Source organism: Erythrolamprus reginae, chromosome Z (genome assembly GCF_031021105.1).
Source record: "Erythrolamprus reginae isolate rEryReg1 chromosome Z, rEryReg1.hap1, whole genome shotgun sequence".
Classification (NCBI taxonomy): Eukaryota; Metazoa; Chordata; class Lepidosauria; order Squamata; family Dipsadidae; genus Erythrolamprus; species Erythrolamprus reginae.
Window position 1 is genome coordinate 121,623,433 of NC_091963.1, and position 20,186 is coordinate 121,643,618.

The 20,186-nt window shown below is 40.2% G+C and overlaps 2 protein-coding genes across 2 annotated transcripts; both read right to left on the reverse strand.

Annotated features, from left to right (window-relative positions):
• Positions 1 to 4,138: 4,138 nt before the first annotated feature.
• Positions 4,139 to 5,089, reverse strand: LOC139153941 (olfactory receptor 12D2-like). The gene has a single exon (XM_070728365.1). The coding sequence runs from the start codon at positions 5,087 to 5,089 to the stop codon at positions 4,139 to 4,141; it is 951 nt and encodes a 316-aa protein (XP_070584466.1).
• Positions 5,090 to 9,215: 4,126 nt separating this feature from the next.
• LOC139152890 (olfactory receptor 12D1-like) lies at positions 9,216 to 10,154 on the reverse strand. Its single transcript, XM_070726257.1, has one exon. The coding sequence runs from the start codon at positions 10,152 to 10,154 to the stop codon at positions 9,216 to 9,218; it is 939 nt and encodes a 312-aa protein (XP_070582358.1).
• Positions 10,155 to 20,186: the final 10,032 nt, after the last annotated feature.

Here is a 20,186-nt window from a genome sequence, read left to right on the forward strand (position 1 = left end):
AATTCACTTCCTTGTTTTGGAGGGAGTCTATAAAATTGATAGGATTCGCCAAAAGGGTTTAGTTCTGCATTTCATCAGAATATAAATGGAGCCATAGAATGAACAAGCATAATGATAGAGCAATACTTGAGATGCTTTGTCAACCACTAGCAATCTCCTCTGGTTGCCGAGGTTGCATAAAATAATGCTGTACACAGCAGAATCGGGATTATCCATACAAAGTAGCCATGAGCAGCATTCCCTGTAAGCTGCGCGTGTGCGCCCATGCGCACCCCAAAATACCCCCCTGAGCACCCTTTTCTATGGGCGCGAGCTTTCCATCACCCTGCCAGCCCATGGGGGGGTGCAGGGGCGGGGAGGCACTGGCAATAGAAGAAAAGGGAGCCGCCCTGCCTCCCCACGGTGCCTCTGGCCCCCTCACGCCCTTGGCCTCTCGGCACTGCCCCCTGCCCGCCCGATCTGCCCCCTCTCCTCCTCCTCCGCCTCCTGCCTTGGGGCGCGCCTTCTCCTGCGGTGGTGGCCGTGGCTTTTCCTCCTCGTTCTCATCTGCACTCCCAGCCAGGGGGCTGTGAGAGAGGGTTTTCTCCACACACTTCAGGAATGCCTGCCCTTCCCCTCTCGCAGCCCCCTCACCAGTGTTCCCTCTAATTTTTTTTTGGGGGGGAGGGCGGAAAAGTATAGTGTCTGAGCGGCAGTCCCTTCGGGACTGGGCAGCACATAAATAATAAATAAATAAACAAACAAATAAATAAAAAACCCACCCTGTTTTGCCTCACAGAATTTCAAAATAAAATACTGTACTGTGTGTCTATAACAGTGAGCTCATAATAGGGCAACTCTATCAATATCAAAATGCCACTTAAATAGTTGAGCTAGTTTCAAACTAGATTTTGATTTTCTTTCTCTCTTCCTTACTCCCATTCTTTTTCTTTTTCTTTTCCTTCCTCTCTTTTTTCTATCTGTTTCTCTCTCTTCCGCTCTTCCTCTCTTCCTCTCTCTCTCCTTCCCTCTCACTCTTTCCCTCTCGGCTTCTGGGCAGGTTTGGAAAACTCTGAGTTGATGATGATTTTTAAGTGAGCGATTGCTCACTGCTCAGCTTAGAGGGAACTATGCCCCTCACTGGGAGTGCTTTCGTCCCGGACTTTCAGCAAGGGGGTTGCAGGAGAGGCAGGGCAGGCATTCCCGAAGCACTCGGAGAAAGCACTCTCTCACAGCCCCCTCGCTGACAGAGAGAGAGAGGAAAAAAAAGTAAGTGAGAAAGAGAGAGAGAGAGAGAAAGGGGGGAGAGGGAGATAGCAAGAAAGAGAACAAGAGAAAGAAAGCAAGAGAGATAGAAAGAAAGAGTGAGAAAGAAAACAAGAGAGAAAGAGAGAGACAGAAAGAGAGGGAGTGAAAGTGAGAAAAAGAGAGAGAGAGCAAGAGGGAGAGAGAGAAAGAGAGAGAAATGACTCTTGATTTAAAGCATATGGTAAAAAGCACCCAAATAATAACAGAGAAAAAAAACCCAGCTGTTTGTGTGTGTGTTTGTGTGTGTGTGTGTGAACTCTTGAACCATTTCCAATAGCTCACCTATTATTGGAAATGGTTCAAGAGTTCACACACACACACCACACACACAAGGGGGTAGGAGACAGGGATGGAAAAAGAGGAGAAGATAGTAATAATAGTAATAGATTTTGGTTTTGTTTTATTATTAATTTCTTTTAATAAAAAAGAAGGGAATTTTTTTCTTGTTTATTTATTTTATATATGTGTGTGTGTATATATATATATATATATATATATATATATATATATATATATATATATATATATTTGTTTTCGTAAATTTTCACGGGTATATGTATGTAGATTGTTCTGAGTTCGGGTTTTGCCCTGTGTAATGTTTTGCATGTCTATGCGACGTTTCGGTGAAATCACATTCACCATCATCAGGCTGGAGTTCCAATCTTTGTGTTTTTTGCAAAAACACAAAGATTGGAACTCCAGCCTGATGATGGTGAATGTGATTTCACCGAAACGTCGCATAGACATGCAAAACATTACACAGGGCAAAACCCGAACTCAGAACAATCTACATATATATATATATATATATATATATATATATATATATATATATATATATATATATATATATATTTCCTAGAAGTAAGGAAGAACTTCCTGCAGGTCAGAGCAATCAACCAGTGGAACAACCTGCCTGCGGAGGTTGTGAACTCCCCAACTCTGGACACTTTCAAGAGGAGATTGGACTGCCACTTGGCTGGGGTGCTTTAAGATGCCTGCTCAGGCAGGGGGTTGGACTTGATGACCTGCATGGTCCCTTTCAACTCTAACGATAGATAGATAGATAGATAGATAGATAGATAGATAGATAGATAGATAGATAGATAGATAGATAGATAGATAGATAGATCACCCACCACCAGGACAATTAGATACAAGAACAGTTTTCCCAAAATGCCATCACTCTGCTAAACAAATAATTCCCTTAACACTGTCAAACTATTTTTTCATCTCCTCCCACTTATCACTGTATGACTGTAACTTGTTGCTTGTATCCTTAAGATTTTTATTAATATTGATTGTTTTCTGATTGCTTATTTGACTTCTATGACAATCATTAAGTGTTGTACCTCATGATTCTTGACAAACACATATGTACACTGAGAGCATAACAACCAATGGCAAATTCCTTGTGTGTTCAATTACACAGCCAATAAAAAATTCTATTCTATTCTATTCTATTCTAATCTAATCTACTCTATGCTACTCTACTGTATTCTATGAGGTGAGTTGTGCCGAGAGTAAATGTCTGCCCTAAGATGCACTAATTGTCTTTTTATGGCTAAGGCAGGACTAGAACTCATTGTGTCCTGCTTTCTAGCCTGTGGCCTTAACCAGCCACACTGAAAAGAAAAGTATATTTCAAGAGATACTGCTTTTAGACTTTTTTTAAAAAAATATTTCCTCAAAGGTAATGTTGAGATCAGCAAGAAAGGATTGTGATTTCTTTGCTTACATTATCAGAACAGTAATGGGCTGCTGTCCCCACTGGGGGTCGGGTGAGGGGTTGACGCAGTAGGAATAGTAGGTTTATGCACTATTTATCAAATATTTACTGGGTTTCTTCAATTGTCCTTCCTTCCTTCTCTAGTGCCTTAGTATGATCCTTAATTACTTTTAAAATAGGAAATAATTAAATAGTATGTTTTTACTCATAAATGCTTTAATCATTTTAATCATTATCTAGAACTGAATTTTATAGCAATTAAAGAAAATTGAGCTACTTGCCTAATCTGTTATCATACTGAACCTTGTGTGCTGTCTATCATTTGTCCTTTATGTGGCTATTCAAATAATGTGACTTAATCAACTGAAAAAGAGTCCAAGCACTTATTTGAAAACATATATTGGTCGGTAAGCCACTCCCACCCAGTCACATGACTTTTAAGTCACCTTGGTCACATGATTGTTGAGCCACTCCCACCTGGTCACATGGCCAGCAAGCCACTCCTGCCCAGTCACATGAACATTAAGCCACACCCATAATTAAACCAACCCCACAGTGTGGCAGTAAAAATTTTGGCAGCCCATCCCAATTTTTATCTACTATTAATCATTCAAAGAGGAAAGTCCAATTAAAAATCCTATCCTTGTTATTTAAAGTGAGAAATAATAAGTATTGTAGTGGAGTTTGTGTATGGTAGTGATGAATACAGTAAAGGATTCTAAAACTATTGGTTTACTACCTGTTTGTGTGCAATTGCATGTATAGAAGCAGCCCAGATGGGTTGTCAGAGGCTCCCATCACTCGTGCTACCAGTTCTAAGAACCGATCCAAACCATGAGCAACCCACTGCTGGATGGATATATCAGACTAGGACCAGAGAGACTTATTTCAAATCCACTTTCAGTCAGGATGGCTCATTCAGAGGCTCTACCAGGCTCTACCTCAAACGATTACCTCAAAAATTATAATAGAAAGAGTGATGACAAGAGTCATTAAAAGTTAAAAGATAGCATTTCAATATATCTGGTGATTAAAATAAAATGAATAAGTCAGTGAAAGACTAAAAAACATCCATCTAAATTTTAATAGTAATTGCTACATGAATTGTTGTCGGATATATTTTCAACATTTCCATTCATCAGTGAATGAAAATCTTATTACCAACATCTTTTTCATTGCCATTTTAACCTGCTCATTCCTCAGTGTATAGATAAGTGGGTTCAAAACTGGAGTAATCGCACTATAAATGAGAGTTATTATTGCATCTCGTTTAGAGGAAGTACCCATAGTGGGAAGCATGTAATTAAACAATACAGGAACATAGAGCAAAGACACAACAGTTAAGTGGGATCCACAAGTTGAGAAGGCTTTTTGCAAACTACTCTGGGACTGTACTTTAAAGAGAAGGAAAGTAATGATGTACAGGTAGGAGAAAAGTATGAAGATAAAAGGACCAATAGCAACAAAGCTTGTCACAACATTGAGAAGCATGAGATTTAGGTGTGTATTGCCACAGGCCAGTTTCAACAAAGGCTTGATGTCACAGACAAAGTGTTCAATTTGATTTTGTCCACAGAAGGAAAGATGGGCCATTGTCACTACATGCATCAAGGCATGGAAAAAACCAATAGACCAGGCAACTACTGCCATTAAGACACAGACCATTTTTCTCATGATGACAGTATAGCGCAAGGGGTTGCATATTGCAACATACCGATCATAGGCCATGAGTCCAAGGAGGATTCCTTCACTGCTACCCAAGAAATAGAAAAAAAAGAGCTGGACCATGCAGCCATTGAAGGAGATGATTTGTACGTCTATAAGAAATCCTTGTAGCAACTTTGGAACAGTTACTGTGGAATAGAAAATGTCAATGTAAGAAAGATTTCCAAGGAAAAAGTACATGGGTGTATGAAGATGAGGTTCAGTTAAGACCACAATGACAATAGCTCCATTCCCTATTAATGTGGCCATATACAACAGCAGGAAAATTACAAAGATGATGTATTGAAGCTCATAGTCAATGTTCAAACCCAACAAGATGAATTGTCCAACCTTGGTTTGGTTCTCCATTACTAAAAAAGAAAGATGACTTCAAGATTATATATTGAAGCTCTACATAATTTTTCAGGCCCAAGATGCATTCACTCATCTCTGTTTGATTCCCCATTACTAAAATAGAAGCAGAGAGTGATAAATTAGGAGAGAGATAACCATTCACAGTTAGGAAAGTCTATATATGTGATAATGAAGGTTAAAAAAATGAAAAAGTGAAATTGTGATATGGAAAATGTAAATGAGTTTCCCTAATAAGGTACACATTAGTAATAAAAAACAGACACTAATTTCCCATCTAAAAATTCAGAGTATTTTATTTAAAGATATTATAAGGCACTAAAGAACTGTCCATGCATTTCAAAGACAGAATGGATATTCTAAATAAATGCTCTATATAATATGATGCCATATAATATCTATTCGTTAATTTTCAGAGGATTCTTACCCTGAGAATCCCCTTTCCTCAGGTAAGATCAATAATTGAAGATAAGGATCATTTAAAATCCAGACGTAATCCATGAATTTTGATAGAATGCAAAAATATGTTCTCCTAGTAGAATATATATATGTGTAATTTTGCATTATATTCTTGGCTTACAAAGTATTATTGGTTGCCTTTGGGGAAAACAGAACAATCCATGAAGAAGTGAGTTCTTCTGGGAATATGTTTTCTGAGTCTGAGAAATAAACTATTTGATCGACCAATTAAGACAATTTACCTGTATGTTTAATAGCAAATATATTTCTCTCGAAAGAATTGAAATAGGATTACAAATGAGTTCTGTGTTAACAGTCAGAACTGGAGATTATGTTGCAATGTATACTTTATGAGTGTTGAATTAAAATCATGAATAATATTAAGGACTAGAGACTATAATAATCTGTGAACCACATTCATTAAGAATATATCCAATGTTTGCTACAGAATATTCTGTGTTATTCCTCAGCTCAGCAGAATTGGTGTTCCTTTTTCCAATTTCTCACCCTTTTTGGAACTTCTTTCAATGCTACTATCTTCTTTTCTTTAATTTTAGTATTTTAGTATTTCTTAACTTTTGCAGCATTTCTATTCTAAATTATTTCTTTGTGAACCTTACGTGAGCCTCTCTAGGCAGTTTATTTTTATACTACATATTTAATATAAACTCTATAAATTTCATCAATATCATTAAATATATTTTCTTCCTCCATTGCTTCTGCCAGGATTTCTATCATTTCACCCAAGTTTTTTTCCGTTGTCTTCTGCCACATTTTGGAATTATAAATAAAATTCATCTCAATCTATTTCCAAGATTATAATTGACATCTCCTGTCTTTTGTCTGATTGTGTAAGTCTGTCATCCAGTTCCTCCATCTTATTCTCAATTGCACCAATTTTCCCTTCAACTTTCTGTATTGGTTGTTCATTTGTTTCCATCAATCTTTTCACTTCCTTCAATTCCTCTTTCACTTTACCAATACTTTCTTCCACTCTGCAATACTTTACTTAAAGTCTGTATATAAAGCTTGTATCATATTCTTCATTCCATGGTATTAGACTAATCTGCTTGTGCTGAAGTATCTGAGGTTTTCTACGCTGAACTTTGTGTTGCAATAATAGGTGCGGGTGTCAAATGTATTGTTATCTTCTTCATCTTTTCCATTGTTTATAATTTAAATATTTTGTAATCCAGTGTGAAGGAAAAAAGAAAAATAACAAAGAAAAAGCAGAATCTAAAAATAATTAAAATAATTAAAAAACAAAATAAAACAAAAGTGATCCAGTAATTCAAATAGTCTAGTTGTAAAAAAGAAAGGGGAAAAAACAAAAACAAAAAGGGGGGGGGGGAATGGGATAACAAACACTCAGGCACTTAAACAATATAATTCCAACTTCCTGCTATTAAGTAACTTTACAACACAGCTCTCACTTCCATTGAATCAAAGCCTTTTCTCTCTCTCTCTTTCTGCTTTCCCCACTGTTAAATCCAGAAAGGGAGTCGTTTAAAAGTTAAAACTGTTCTCCCCTCTTTGCAATTCCAAACTCAAACTTCTTTTCTCTCCTCTACCCATTTCAACAATCTCCTCCTCCAGATAATAGACCTTCAATCAGTTCAAAAATCATCTCCCCGAGGTTGACTTCTCCTTTTCTTTGTTCCAACCATTCTGTTGTGGCTGCCCCAGCTAATGGTGACATGAGTTGTCTTTCCTCAACTGTTGGTCAGGAGACTGCTTCCAGCTCCTGGGGGGGGGGGTTTGTGATTACCCCTGGGCCACCGACCTGTGGTCTCCTTTCTACTGCCCCTCCAGGGCAGCTCTGGGAATTCAGTGTTTCCATTGGAAGTTCTGAGGAAAACATCAATGGTGCCATGATGTTAGCCACGTCTCTCTAAGGTCCACTATTGAAGCAGGAAAATGGAGACCATTGATTGGCTGATCCATCTGACTGTCAGGCCAAAGCCATTTTATTTGGACTGCCACATTATGTACTATTCTATTATGCATTTTCTATTGTGGGAAAATGGGAATTGGATAGTATGAGGTTTTTAGTATGAGTCTGCGGAGAGGGGCGGCATACAAATCAAATAAATAAATAAATGAATGAATGAATGAATGAATGAATGAATGAATAAATAAATAAATAAATATAAAAATAATATTAAATATAGCCATAACAAATTCCTTTCTAGAAAACCAAGGTCATCCTTTGCCTCTGTGCTTCTGCGCCTGCAAGGAAGGAGATAGATAGAATCTGCCAGCATGACACTTGCAAATTGGTGAATGTGATGAACTTGTGGGTGTGGGGACAAGGGCTTAAACTTTCAGCAAGGTTATGAAACCCTGAAAACTTTAGATTCTGGTTTCAGACAGATTGGGCGGCATAGAAGTCGAATAAATCAATGTTCTCTATATGCCTATCTTTGAAATACATATGGAAGCTAACTGGTACAGAATTTGGCAGCGTGAGCATGTGTGCCTCTAAATTACTTCTCTGCTCCATAAGAAACATTGGTTTCCAATTTACTTCTGAACCCAATTCAAGATGCTGGTTTCAGTAAATAGGACATTAACTTTTATTGGATTTTCAGAATAAAAATCACACATACCAAATCTTGTATTCAAAAATTATCTTTATGTAACTAAAACAGATAAACTGAAAATACATTTCAGACCTAAAGAAAAGTAATGTATTTATACTTACAAGAACTTAAGGTAAAGGTAGAAAACACTGCTTCCAATTGTGTTTGGAATATATTTACTAAGTAAGAAATCATAGAAATTCTGAATGATTTTATACTATAAAATGAAAGAACATAAAATAATGACAACGTTTTTTTTCTCTATGTAATAATTTCTGAAATCATTTTTCACACAATATCCTAAATTCCAGATCCCCCTTTGAACTGGGACACATGTCAAGATAATTATATTCCCAGGGAACCAATTAGCTAGCACACATTGACACATACTTCTACTCATCCAGATGTATAGATGACATTGTAATAGCTCCTCAGCAAGATTTTCAAAAGTGCTAAAAGAATTTTTCAAGGGAATATAATTTATTCTGTTTAATTTTGTGAGGAGGGCCCATAAGTTATAGTGTGATCAATAAGGAGAATTTATGTTTATGAGAGGGGCAAAATTGTTTAAGGATCAATTTACAGAAATGGGACTGGGATCATAAACAACTTTGCCCATAAATATAAAAATGCACTGATCAGATTCATTCTTTCTTTCTTCTAAACAGCATATTGCCTCAATGTCACATCAATTATTTTTGTGATATAAAATGTTAAAAAGAAGATGGGATGATTATTTATTTATTAAATTTATTTGCTACCCATTACATATTTAACATATGATGCAATTTAATATATTAACAGAGTTGGAATGGACTTTGCAGGTCATCTAGTCCAAACCCCTGCCCATGCAGGAGAACCTACATCAGCATCTATCTAGGATTAAATTCACCTCTACCTCTAGGCCACAGTAGAAGATATTGTTATTGAAACAAGTCTGGGTGGATTTATGTAATAATATTAATCAATCAATCAATCACTCAATCAATTGAACAGATTGAAATAATACCAGCTTTGACAAATTTGAAATTTCATTTGTCAAGCTGAACAATCATGGATAGAATATCATTTCAGCTTTGTTTTCATGAGAAACTGAAAATCTTTTTCTTAACAATTTTTTTCATTGATGTTTTAACCTCCTTATTTCTTAATGTATAAACAAGTGGGTTTAAAACTGGAGTAACTGCACTGTATATGAGGGTTAATATCATCTCTCGTTGTGATGGGGCACCTACAGTGGGAAGCATGTAATTAAATAGCACAGGAACATAAAGTAAAGCCACCACAATGAGATGGGATCCACAGGTGGAGAAAGCTTTTTGTCGACCACTCTGAGACTGTATTTTGAAGAGAAGGTAAGTGATAATGTAGACATAGGAAATTATTGTGATGATAAAAGGGGTTAGAGCAACAAAACTGGTCACAAAACTGAGGAGCATGAGGTTGAGATATGTGCTACCACAGGAAAGTTTCAACAAAGGCTTGATATCACAGAAAAAGTGTTCAATTTGATTTGGTCCACAGAAGGGAAGACGAGCAGTCACCACTGCATGCATCAAGGCATGGACAAATCCAGTGCACCAGGCAGCTGCTGCCATTAACACACAAGCCTCTTTTCTCATGATGAGAGCATAATGCAAAGGTTTACATATTGCAACGTAGCGATCATAGGCCATGACTCCAAGAAGAATGACTTCACTGCTACCCAAGAAGTGGAAAAAATGCAGCTGGGCTATGCAGCCCTTGAAAGAAATAATGTGTAGATCTGAAAGAAACCCAGCCAGCATTTTGGGAACAGTAACTGTGGAATAGAAGATATCAAGGCAGGAAAGATTTCCAAGGAAAAAATACATTGGAGTTTGAAGATGTGGATCAGTTAAAATAACAATAATTATAGCACCATTCCCTACTAACGTAGCCAAGTATAACAACAGGAAGACTGTAAACAGTACATTGTAAAATTTGAAGAGATTTGACAGTCCCATTAAGATGAATTCACTCACCTCTGTTTGGTTCTCCATAACTAAAAAAAGAAAAAAATAGATTATGCAATATAAATCAGATGGCAATAAGTTATGTTTAGCTATATACACTACATACTTATCTACCCAAACTAAATCCAACTTCTGAGTACGACAGCAAGATACTTTTGGGACATGGAGATCTGGATAAATAATGACAAGAGTTTTATTTATTGAGCAACAGTGACATAACTAGAGTGGCAAAACCATCTTGGCAGAATAGCTATGAAAATTCTTGGTCATACATATTATGGTTGTGCAAAAGATTCTTTCTCAAGAGGCAACTGTAATTTCTGGTTTTTCTTTGAAGAGGAGACAATGAGAAGAAATTCCTTGGATGAGAAGCAAAACATCTTCAAAGAAAAACTAGAAAGTCCAGTTGCCTCTTGAAAAAGCACTTTTGGGACATCTAGGCAGAGTAAATTTTATAAAATTTTATATTTTGTAAATATGATGCTGACTAACGTACAAGCATAATATAAAAATGACTAAAAAAAGTAACAATGGCCTCCAGAATTCTATCCCTTGAATTTCAATCCCCTTAATGATTATTGAACTAAGATCCTGGGAGTTTTGTTTTGTTTTGAGGGTGACAAAGTCCTTGAATTGTTTCTGAATGAGTTTTATTTTGCTATGGATTCCATTGCTTTCCATGATATACAGAATTGCTGAAAGAGATGAAAAGGCATACGAAATGTTCAGAGCATCACTAAGGTCAATAAAGGATGAAGCAGCTACTAATGCCCATCTGTGACTAATGCTAAGCAGCTACTAATGCCGATATGTGATGGTAGGGATAGCACAGTAACTATATATTTTATCCTTATTGTATTTATAGATTGTTATCCTCTGGCCTTGCTTTTTGTGACCCAAGTACATCTGAACAAGGGGAACTGATAGATTCACCTACAAAGCCAGGAAGATAATTTTTCATGGCATCAGTTGGACAAAACTGCTCAATTCATTCCCAGTTAGATACCAGTTTAGTGATGTTCTGATGAAGTTATGTGGGTATAGTCTTACCCTGTTACATGGAAATGGTTTGAATCGTTTTGGCCTCGGGAAGTGGAGATTACTGACTGCAAACCATATCACCTGCCCCTTAGAATCATGCCTCTCCTTGCTAACTTGCAGCCTTGAAGGGGACCTGTGATTGAATTCTGGCAATTAATCCTTCATATTTAAAGAGACAGTTTTTCTTCACTTCTTAAGGAAACAGTCATTCCCCCTTCTTGAGAAGGCATTACAGAATCCCACCATAATGGAGAATTTTCAACCAGTGTCCAATCTCCTTTTTCTAAGAAAAGTTGTAAAGTGTTCTGATTATATAATAATAATGATAATGATGATGATGATAATGATGATGATGATGATAATAATAATAACAACAATAATAATAATAGAAATCTCCTGATTCCTAAGAGGTCAGTAAGGGGCATGCATAAGTGTACCAGAGTGTCTTCTATCCCTTCCTAATGTTTCTCTTTTACTAGTATCATGTATATAAATATTATTATATCTTTGTATACCACCATACAAACAATACGTACTTGACAAAACAAACAAAGCACAAACAAACAAACAAACAAACAAACAAACAAACAATAAATAAATAAATAAATAAATAAATAAATAAATAAACTCTAGATGAAGCACATAATCTGGATGTTTTTCAATCAAACTATATTGGAGTTTACTTTACCTTTTCCAAATTGCAAAGATTTAGGTCATCAAATGTTAGCATTAGCCATCATTTTAAATGTCCCTTCAAGTTTTCTGTATAGATTGCCTGTTCAATGTCCCATCTACACTTTCTGCTTCTGGAGAAGAACAGACGTACTCATTCTTGTTTTTAAATCTGTTCTGTGGGATTTGGCCTAGAATGCTGGTAGTGAATTATCATATCCACCAGCTGTTCTCCCTATTTTGAAGTTTTTTTTCTTCCCCAAATCCTGCTGGATTTATTGAAAGTCCCCATTTTATTATTCAATATCCACCACCTTTCCTCTGTAACAAAAAATAAAAATAAAATAAAAAAATCTCACCAGAATGGTTACCAGCAAAATTGTCAATATGTATGTATAGATTTAACAGAATTGGCTGCTTACTGTAGTTTAAACTAGATTCACCAAAATATGCTCTATGCTATATATATCTTTACACAATATATCACTGTTATTGGTCTAGGATAATAAATAGCAATTTTGTGATTGAAATCATTACTATTACCTAAAATATTTTTCTTGGAAGGAAAACTGGGAAAGCAGATACTTTAGTTAGAATTTTCAAATTTTCTATGTTGGACAAAGCTGATTACAACTCTTTGGATTTATATTTGGAATACCATCCTGAGCAATAATTTTCTCTCCCCTTTCTCTCCCTACATAGATTAATAATTATATACTTCAGAAAACATATGCTTGTATATTACTAAAGATTAGGTAAAGAGAGTATAACATAAAAATTTTCTGAAAAAAATGAATTATGTACCACAAAAAATACATACTTGTATATTACCAAACAGTAAGTGAAGAAAAGATCAATCAAAATTCCCTGAAATGAATGAATTCCGACTCAGGTCACTGGAGATAAAATAGCTCAATAAAAAAATATCACTTGTCTGTACTTAGAAAGGATGCAAGTAATCGACCTTTCTTGTAAAGACATCTGGAATGCATCTTTGCAAAAATGTGATTACTTTATAAAACATATCCTGTCATTGGGGAAAAAGGAGCAATCTATGAAATGGAATTCTTGATTGGCCATATGGGAATACATTTGTCTGTTTTGAGTATGCACATAATTTGTGCAGCCAATTACTCAATTATAATTTCCAGAGGAAAAAATATTTTCCCAATATTTTGGAATATGAAGACAGAAAAATCCAGTGATAATCCAGTAGAAAGGGGCATTGGTGCTAAACTGATACACTCCTTCATGTAGTGTGGAACTATCATCCACAATGGGTTGACCTCTTCCAATCAGATAAGTACTGAGTCTGTTAATTTAAATACTGGGGGCACTTCTGCCTCCCCCACCCCAGTTATGCCAAATGCCGAAGGAAAACAGACTTGACATGGTAATTCAAAATCAGGAACCTGTGAAGTCTATGCCTAGGTAAAACATGCTCAAAAGTAGACAAAAGAAGCTGCAGAGCAATCGGTCATAGAAGAAAAAATGCAAGGAAGAAGTGATCCCACTATGCTGTCCACACCCAATATCCAATGTACAACTAGCCAGGGTGGGACTGAATGATAATTCCATCCTACAAAAGGAGCATATCAGGTTAGTACCAATGCCCCTTCCCCATAGTGGGTGGAACTAATCCAGAATGTGACATACACAAGCAGTTTTTTTCCTGGGGGGGGGGGGAGCACAGATACACATTCAAGTGTCAGGCCGGAAGGCAGATTGGAGTACTCTATGGCCAAAGGACATCTCTGCAGATGCAAACTTATGACATATTCTGTACTGTTTCACGAATTGCAGCAGAGAAGCCCACACTGCAGCATATAGCACACCTTCTCCAGCGACACTGATGGGGCTGAACTTCTGGTGGAGGGTGCAGTGATTGTGGTAGGACGGGACTTCAAGGACAGGTGTAAGGTGCCACGATGACAGCTCAGAGACAGCAACCAATAGTGGATGCTGACACCTTAAGTCCTGAAGAAGCAGGTAGGAAGGACACAAACATTGATTCAGTGGATCTAATGTGTACAGTGCACTTAATATAGGTGCAAATTTCGATTCTCCTTAAGAAGAGGTGAGAGGAAAGTCCATTAGAAGCTGCATTCCATAAGCATGATGTGAGAGTAAAGATGTATCCACCTGACAGATATGGACAATGGGGATTGGCTATTTTCCAAAGGGGGGCAAGTGGGATTCTTTGATATGGGCAACAATTGCGCCTTTTTCTTCAGACTTTGCTTTGCGTCTGAGTAAAATTCACTTTTGAAGTTCAAAATGGACTCTGAGTTTTATTTTTCTTGAATTCTGAGTAAAGCCAACTTGACAGTCCCCCAGGTTCTAAATCTCTTTCACTCTCACTCTCAGACTCCTCTGGAAAAAACACTGGCCTTGGATGCCCAATGGACCCAGCTCAACTTTCTCAAAGCCCATGACCAGCTGAGCTAGTTGTGAGCCACTCATAGCAGTGATGACCCTGGGGCAGTAATGTTGGAGTATCAAGGAGTGTCATTCAATTGCCAAGTGCTCAGTCTCAGCCACACCAGGTTCAGAGGTTTGATCCAGCCCTGGCTGAGGGAGTCCTGCTCTAGCAGGATGGCTCATGGAGGAGTCACCGATAACACCTTCAGATCAGTGAATCATGACTACCTGGGCCAATGTAGAGCCAACAAGATGACCTCTGCCCCCTTCTGCAATATCTTCTGAAGTACCCTACTGATGATAGGGGAGGGAGGGAAAGCATACAGGAGGAGTTTGGGCCATGAAATTCACAGGGCATTAATGGCCTCTGCCCCGGGAGAAGTACCTGGGCAGCTGTCTATTCTTGGGGGAGGCAAATAGATCAAACTGGTGGTCAGAGTCTGGAAAATGGCTGGATGCAGTTACCACTCCACCGGGTCAATAGTTATCTGATTGAGACAACAAATAATAATAATAATAATAATAATAATAATAATAATAATAATCTGTGGTGACTAGGATGAGGTTCTTGAAGGTGAGATGAGGTCTTGAAATAGACAGCCCTGAGATATGGCAGAAAACTTCCATCAGCTGGGGTTGCCAGAATCTGGATATTGGAGTTGCTGTGAATGGATTTCTGAAAGGGCAAAAGAAGCCATTATAGCTCCCTAGAATGTAGACATGCCCATGGGGTGATGGAGGTAGCAGATACCATTCTCCTTAGTGAGGTGGATAGGAGGGAAATTGCCACCTTTCTCAGATTCCGAACCTGGGTAGCAAGCTCACTGAAACTGCCTTGCCTATTTGAGACAAGGATACTTTACATTCTAGGTAATCAATGACTGTTCCCAGATGGAGGATAGATGTGGAGGACTCAAGGTGACTCTTAGCTATATTGATGGAAAGGTCATGAGAAGTGAGAATAGACATTGTGAGATGAAGGTGGTGCAGGGCCAATTGGTGGAAGGAGCGAGGACCAAGATGTCTTCTAAATAACAGTGAACCCTGACAGCTAGAGTTCTTAGATGAGCTGCCAGGACCAACAGAACCTTCATGAAGATAGAGGAAAGGCCAAAGGGGAGGGCCCAGTACTGAAAATGCCTATCTGCATAATGGAATTGCAGATATTGCCTGTGATCCTGATGGATGGGGATGTGCAGTTAGGCTTCAGTAAGGATGGTGGAGAAGAAGTGCATTTAACAATTTTGAAACTTAAGATAAGAGTTCAACCATTTCAAATCAAGGGTTGCCTTCCATCTCTCCAAGGTTTTGGTACTACAAACAAGAAGGAATAGTACCCTAATCCAACCTGATCCTGCAGCACCTGCTGGATGGCCTTGATATCAAGTAGGGGCTGACCATGGAGACAAGCATGGCCTATAGATCAGCCTTGTTAATTTGGACCACTGCTGTTTTAGATGCCCCAACTGTATAAGGAGGGCATGGCCCATAGTAGTGGTGACTTCAGGACAGTGTTCCCTCTAATTTTTTTTTTTGGGGGGGGGCGGGAAAGTATAGTGTCTGAGCGGCACAGAAATAATAAATAAATAAACAAACAAATAAATAAATAAACAAACAAACAAACAAACAAACAAACAAACAAACAAATAAAAACCCCATCCTGTTTTGCCTCAGAGAATTTCAAAATAAAATACTGTACTGTGTGTCTATAACAGTGAGCTCTCTCTCTCCTTCCCTCTCACTCTTTCCCTCTCAGCTTCTGGGCAGGTTTGGAAAACTCTGAGTTGATGATGATTTTTAAGTGAGCGATTGCTCACTGCTCAGCTTAGAGGGAACTATGCTTCAGGGGCTGCTCAGCCTGAGAAGCTTGGGTGTTGTTCCACCATGGGGGCTTCAGATGTCAGAGATCTCAGATGGCAGTGTCACAGCTGGCACAGCCATAGCAGACTGTGTAGTCTGTCCCCAGAGGTTCCTGTCAGGCTGGAGGATTTGAGACCTATCGAGAGACAGAAGGTCTCCTGAAAAAAATTGATACACTGCAGCAGGATAAGAGTTGGAGAGTGTATGCTGTATGGTGTTGCCCTGCTTCTGCCTATGCTTCCTCCTTTCCTCTTTTTCAGAGAGCTTGGATAGTGAGGGATGGGATTTCTTGGGCACCCCAGACCCTGGCTGCTGTGAGGTAATATTAGAAGAAGGTTCAGGAGGTTAGGATTTAACTTTGGCCTTTTTCTTGGATGGTGGCTCTATCAGGTCACCAGCTATTAACAGTGAAAGACTATGAAGCACTGATCAGGATCCTGCTTAAAGGCAATCACAGGGACCACAGTTGCCTAGACAGGCCTAGGACAGTGAGGTAGGGCCTAAAACTATAAAATAAAATGTCGGCCAGGATTGAGAGAGCCCTATAATGGCTTGTCATACCTCACTGAGCCACAAGTAGCTTGCCTAGCTGTAAGGTGTGTCCCAGGAAACTGAAGAGATTGATGAAGGGGCCAAGGTGCTTGCCCAATCAGAATTGGTGGCTCAACCTTTGCTCTGATCCCTGATTGATCCCAGCTGACTGTCAGCTTTTGGGTCTGCTTTTGCGCATGCACACTGTCTGCTGGCAGCTCGGCTGACTCCTCTTACACACATGGTCAGCTGGCTCTGCTTTCACTCTCTCTTGTGCAAAGGCAGGAAGAAATGATTGGAGAAGCAATGGAGCAGGGAATAATGTTGCAATTCCTGTTTGTGCTTTCCAGGAGATGTCTAGAGAGCAGAGGGTGACAGTAAAGCCTGCTGCTCAGTGCAGTGCTTCTGATTGGGAATTAGCATTTTTACCACCCAAAAATGGCCAAAAGCAGTCTGATTCTAATCTAAGGTTAGAGACTGCCTGTGCTGGAGCAAGGAAAATTTTTTTTAAAGACTCCCATAGTGACTTAACACTCCCCCTCTCATTCTGAGGCAGCTGTCAGTGAGGCAATTTGATGGGAAAGGTGGGGTGTACTAGTTCCTGTAATTGGTGTGTGAAATTTAAGGTGAAAGAAGGCCCCGGGTAGTCCTCCTTCAGTCTGTTGAGGACTAGGGCAGGGCCAAGATCCCTTATTTCTCATGCTGCCCTGCTAGAACCAGTAAGGTTTTTATAATTTCCAGCAGACCAGATGAAAACAAACTCACATTTGATTAAAATGGTGAAATCTCAAAATATCAGCCAATTAAACTATCAATCCTAGGATGGAACTAGACTATGTCTGTCCAGATTGAGAACTGAATTGTAACTGGGGGAGGAAGGCAGAAGTGCCCCCAGTATTTAAATTAACAGACTCAGTTCTTATCTGATTGGACAAGGTCAACCCATTCTGGATGATAGTTCCATCCACTATGGAGAATTAAGCTTTAAAGTTTAAGAACAAGGAATGTGGCAAATGATCTAGATATTCTACTAATTTAATTCCATCCTCTCAATGCATGCTAGTACTACTACATAATATAGTTTGGGTATCAGTATGGACATATCATAGTTCACTTTGGGGGCAAGATTTAATGCAACATGTGACAACTATTATGTATCGAGATGTTCTGTCCAAGAGACTGCCTGTTATGCCTCCCGGCCTCCCCCCACTGACTTTTGCTTCATGATACTATTTATAGAGAAGACTACAGATGTTTGAAATGAAAGTGATGAAACTTAACTGGGAAAAAAAAGTGCAATGGCATTAATGTTCTTGGAAGAGGAATTCAAAATTAACAAAAGAAGTGGGGTGGTATACAGTGATCCCCCGGTTATTGCGTCCCTGACCATTGCGAACAGGCTAATTTGCGATTTTTCAACCTGGAAGTCAAAACACCATCTGCGCATGCGTGCCCTTTTTTCTATGGGCATGCATGCGTAGATGGCGCCGGGCAGATCAGCTGCTGGGCGGCTTCCCTAGGTCTTCCCCCTCTTGGCGGGCATCAGCGAGGAGTTTCCCCACCGCCCACGCAAACTCCTCACTGCTGCCGCTTCGCTCGGCCGCTTCCCAGCTGAGTACTCAGCTGGGAAGCGGCCCGAGCGAATGGCTTGTCCGCAGCCTGCCTGCCCGCGCGCCCCCGGGGCTCGCGCGCCCTTCTCTCGCCCACGCCGTTCGCTCGGGCCGCTTCCCAGCTGAGTACTCAGCTGGGAAGCGGCCCGAGCGAACGGCTTGTCCGCAGCCTGCCCACGCCGTTCGCTCCCCCTCTTGCTGGCGGGAGGGCTAGAAGCCCTCCCCAGCACCCGCTCGCCCGCCCTTCGCCGCTCGCCCGCCCTTCGCCCGGCCACCCGCCCTTCGCTCGCTGCTCGCCCGGCCACCCGGGTTCGGGGGGGTGCTGGCAAGCCGCCCATGCCGGCGGCGACATTTTAAAACAGCCGCGCCGCTTTCCAATGAGTCCCGAAGACAAACACGGAAGTTTGACGTTTGTCTTTGGGACTCATTGGAAAGCGGCGCGGCTGTTTTAAAACGTGACCGCCGGCATGGGCGGCTTCCTAGCAGCCCCCCAAACCCGGGTTGGGGGTCTGGGGGGGGTGCTGGCAAGCCTCCCATGCCGGCGGCGACGTTTTAAAACAGCCGCGCCGCCCCCAATCTTCGGCTCCTCGCTAGCGGGCAGGCAGGCGGCGGACAAGACGTTCGCTTCAGGACTCAGCTGGAAAGCGGCGAGAGCGAGCGCCAGCGAACGGCTTGTCCGCCGCCTGCCTGCCCGCTAGCGAGGAGCCGAAGATTGGGGGCGGCGTGGCTGTTTTAAAGCATCGCCGCCGGCATGGGGGGCTTGCCAGCACCCCCCGGACCCCCAACCTGGGTTTGGGGGGCTGCTAGGAAGCCCCCCATGCTGGCGGTGACGTTTTAAAACAGCCGCGCCGCCCCCAATCTTCGGCTCCTCGCTAGCGCTGCGGAAGTAAAAACACCATCTGCGCATGCGCAGATGGTGTTTTTACTTCCGCAGCGCTACTTCGCGAAAACCCGCTCGTTGCGGGGGGTCCTGGAACGGAACCCTCGCAACGAGCGGGGGATCACTGTAGTTCTATTCAGATTAATTTGTAGCTTTAAACGTTTCTTTTTTCTTTTGTCAACAGTAGGAAGCTTCTCAAGGTGAAGCAAACTAAGGACCATTACAGAAAAATTGTAACTCAATGTTGTATGGACAGTTGGCAGAACAAAGTATTGCATGGCCAGTTCTTGAAGAAGATTGAAGGCAAAGTGGATAAAGAAAAGACCTGGTCATGGCTTACAAGTGGAACACTCAAAAAGGAGACAGAAGGAGTAATACTGGCGGCACAAGAGCAGGCCATTAGAACAAATGCTATCAAAGCCAGAATTGAAAAATCAACAGATGATCCAAAGTACAGACTGACTACAAGCATAGACATGATGCTGTGGTACAGATGATCCACTGGAACTTGTGCCGGAACTACCATTTACCAGTGACAAAGAAGTGGTGGGATCATAAGCCCAAAAAAGTCACCGAAAATGAGCAAGCAAAACTACTGTGGGACTTCCGACTTCAGACTGAACGAATTCTGAAGCATAACACACCAGACATCCTGATTGTGGAGAAAAAGAATTGAAGAGAAGCAGCTAGAGAAATTAGTGAAATACAAAGATCTAAAAATCGAGCTGCAACGACTCTGGCATAAGCCAGTGAATGTGATTCCAGTGGTACTTGGCACGCTGGGTGCAGTGCCAAAGGATCTCAGCGGATATTTGAAAATGATTGGAATTGACAAAATCTCCATCTGTCAATTGCAAAAGGCCACTTTATTGGGATCGGCAAACATAATTCACCGCTACATCACACAGTCCTAGGTGCTTGGGAAGCGCCCGATTGGTGATGAAATACGAAATCCAGCATAGTGATCTCGTTTGCTGTGTTGTATTGACATAATAATAATAATAATAATAATAATAATAATAATAATAATAACAACAACAATAA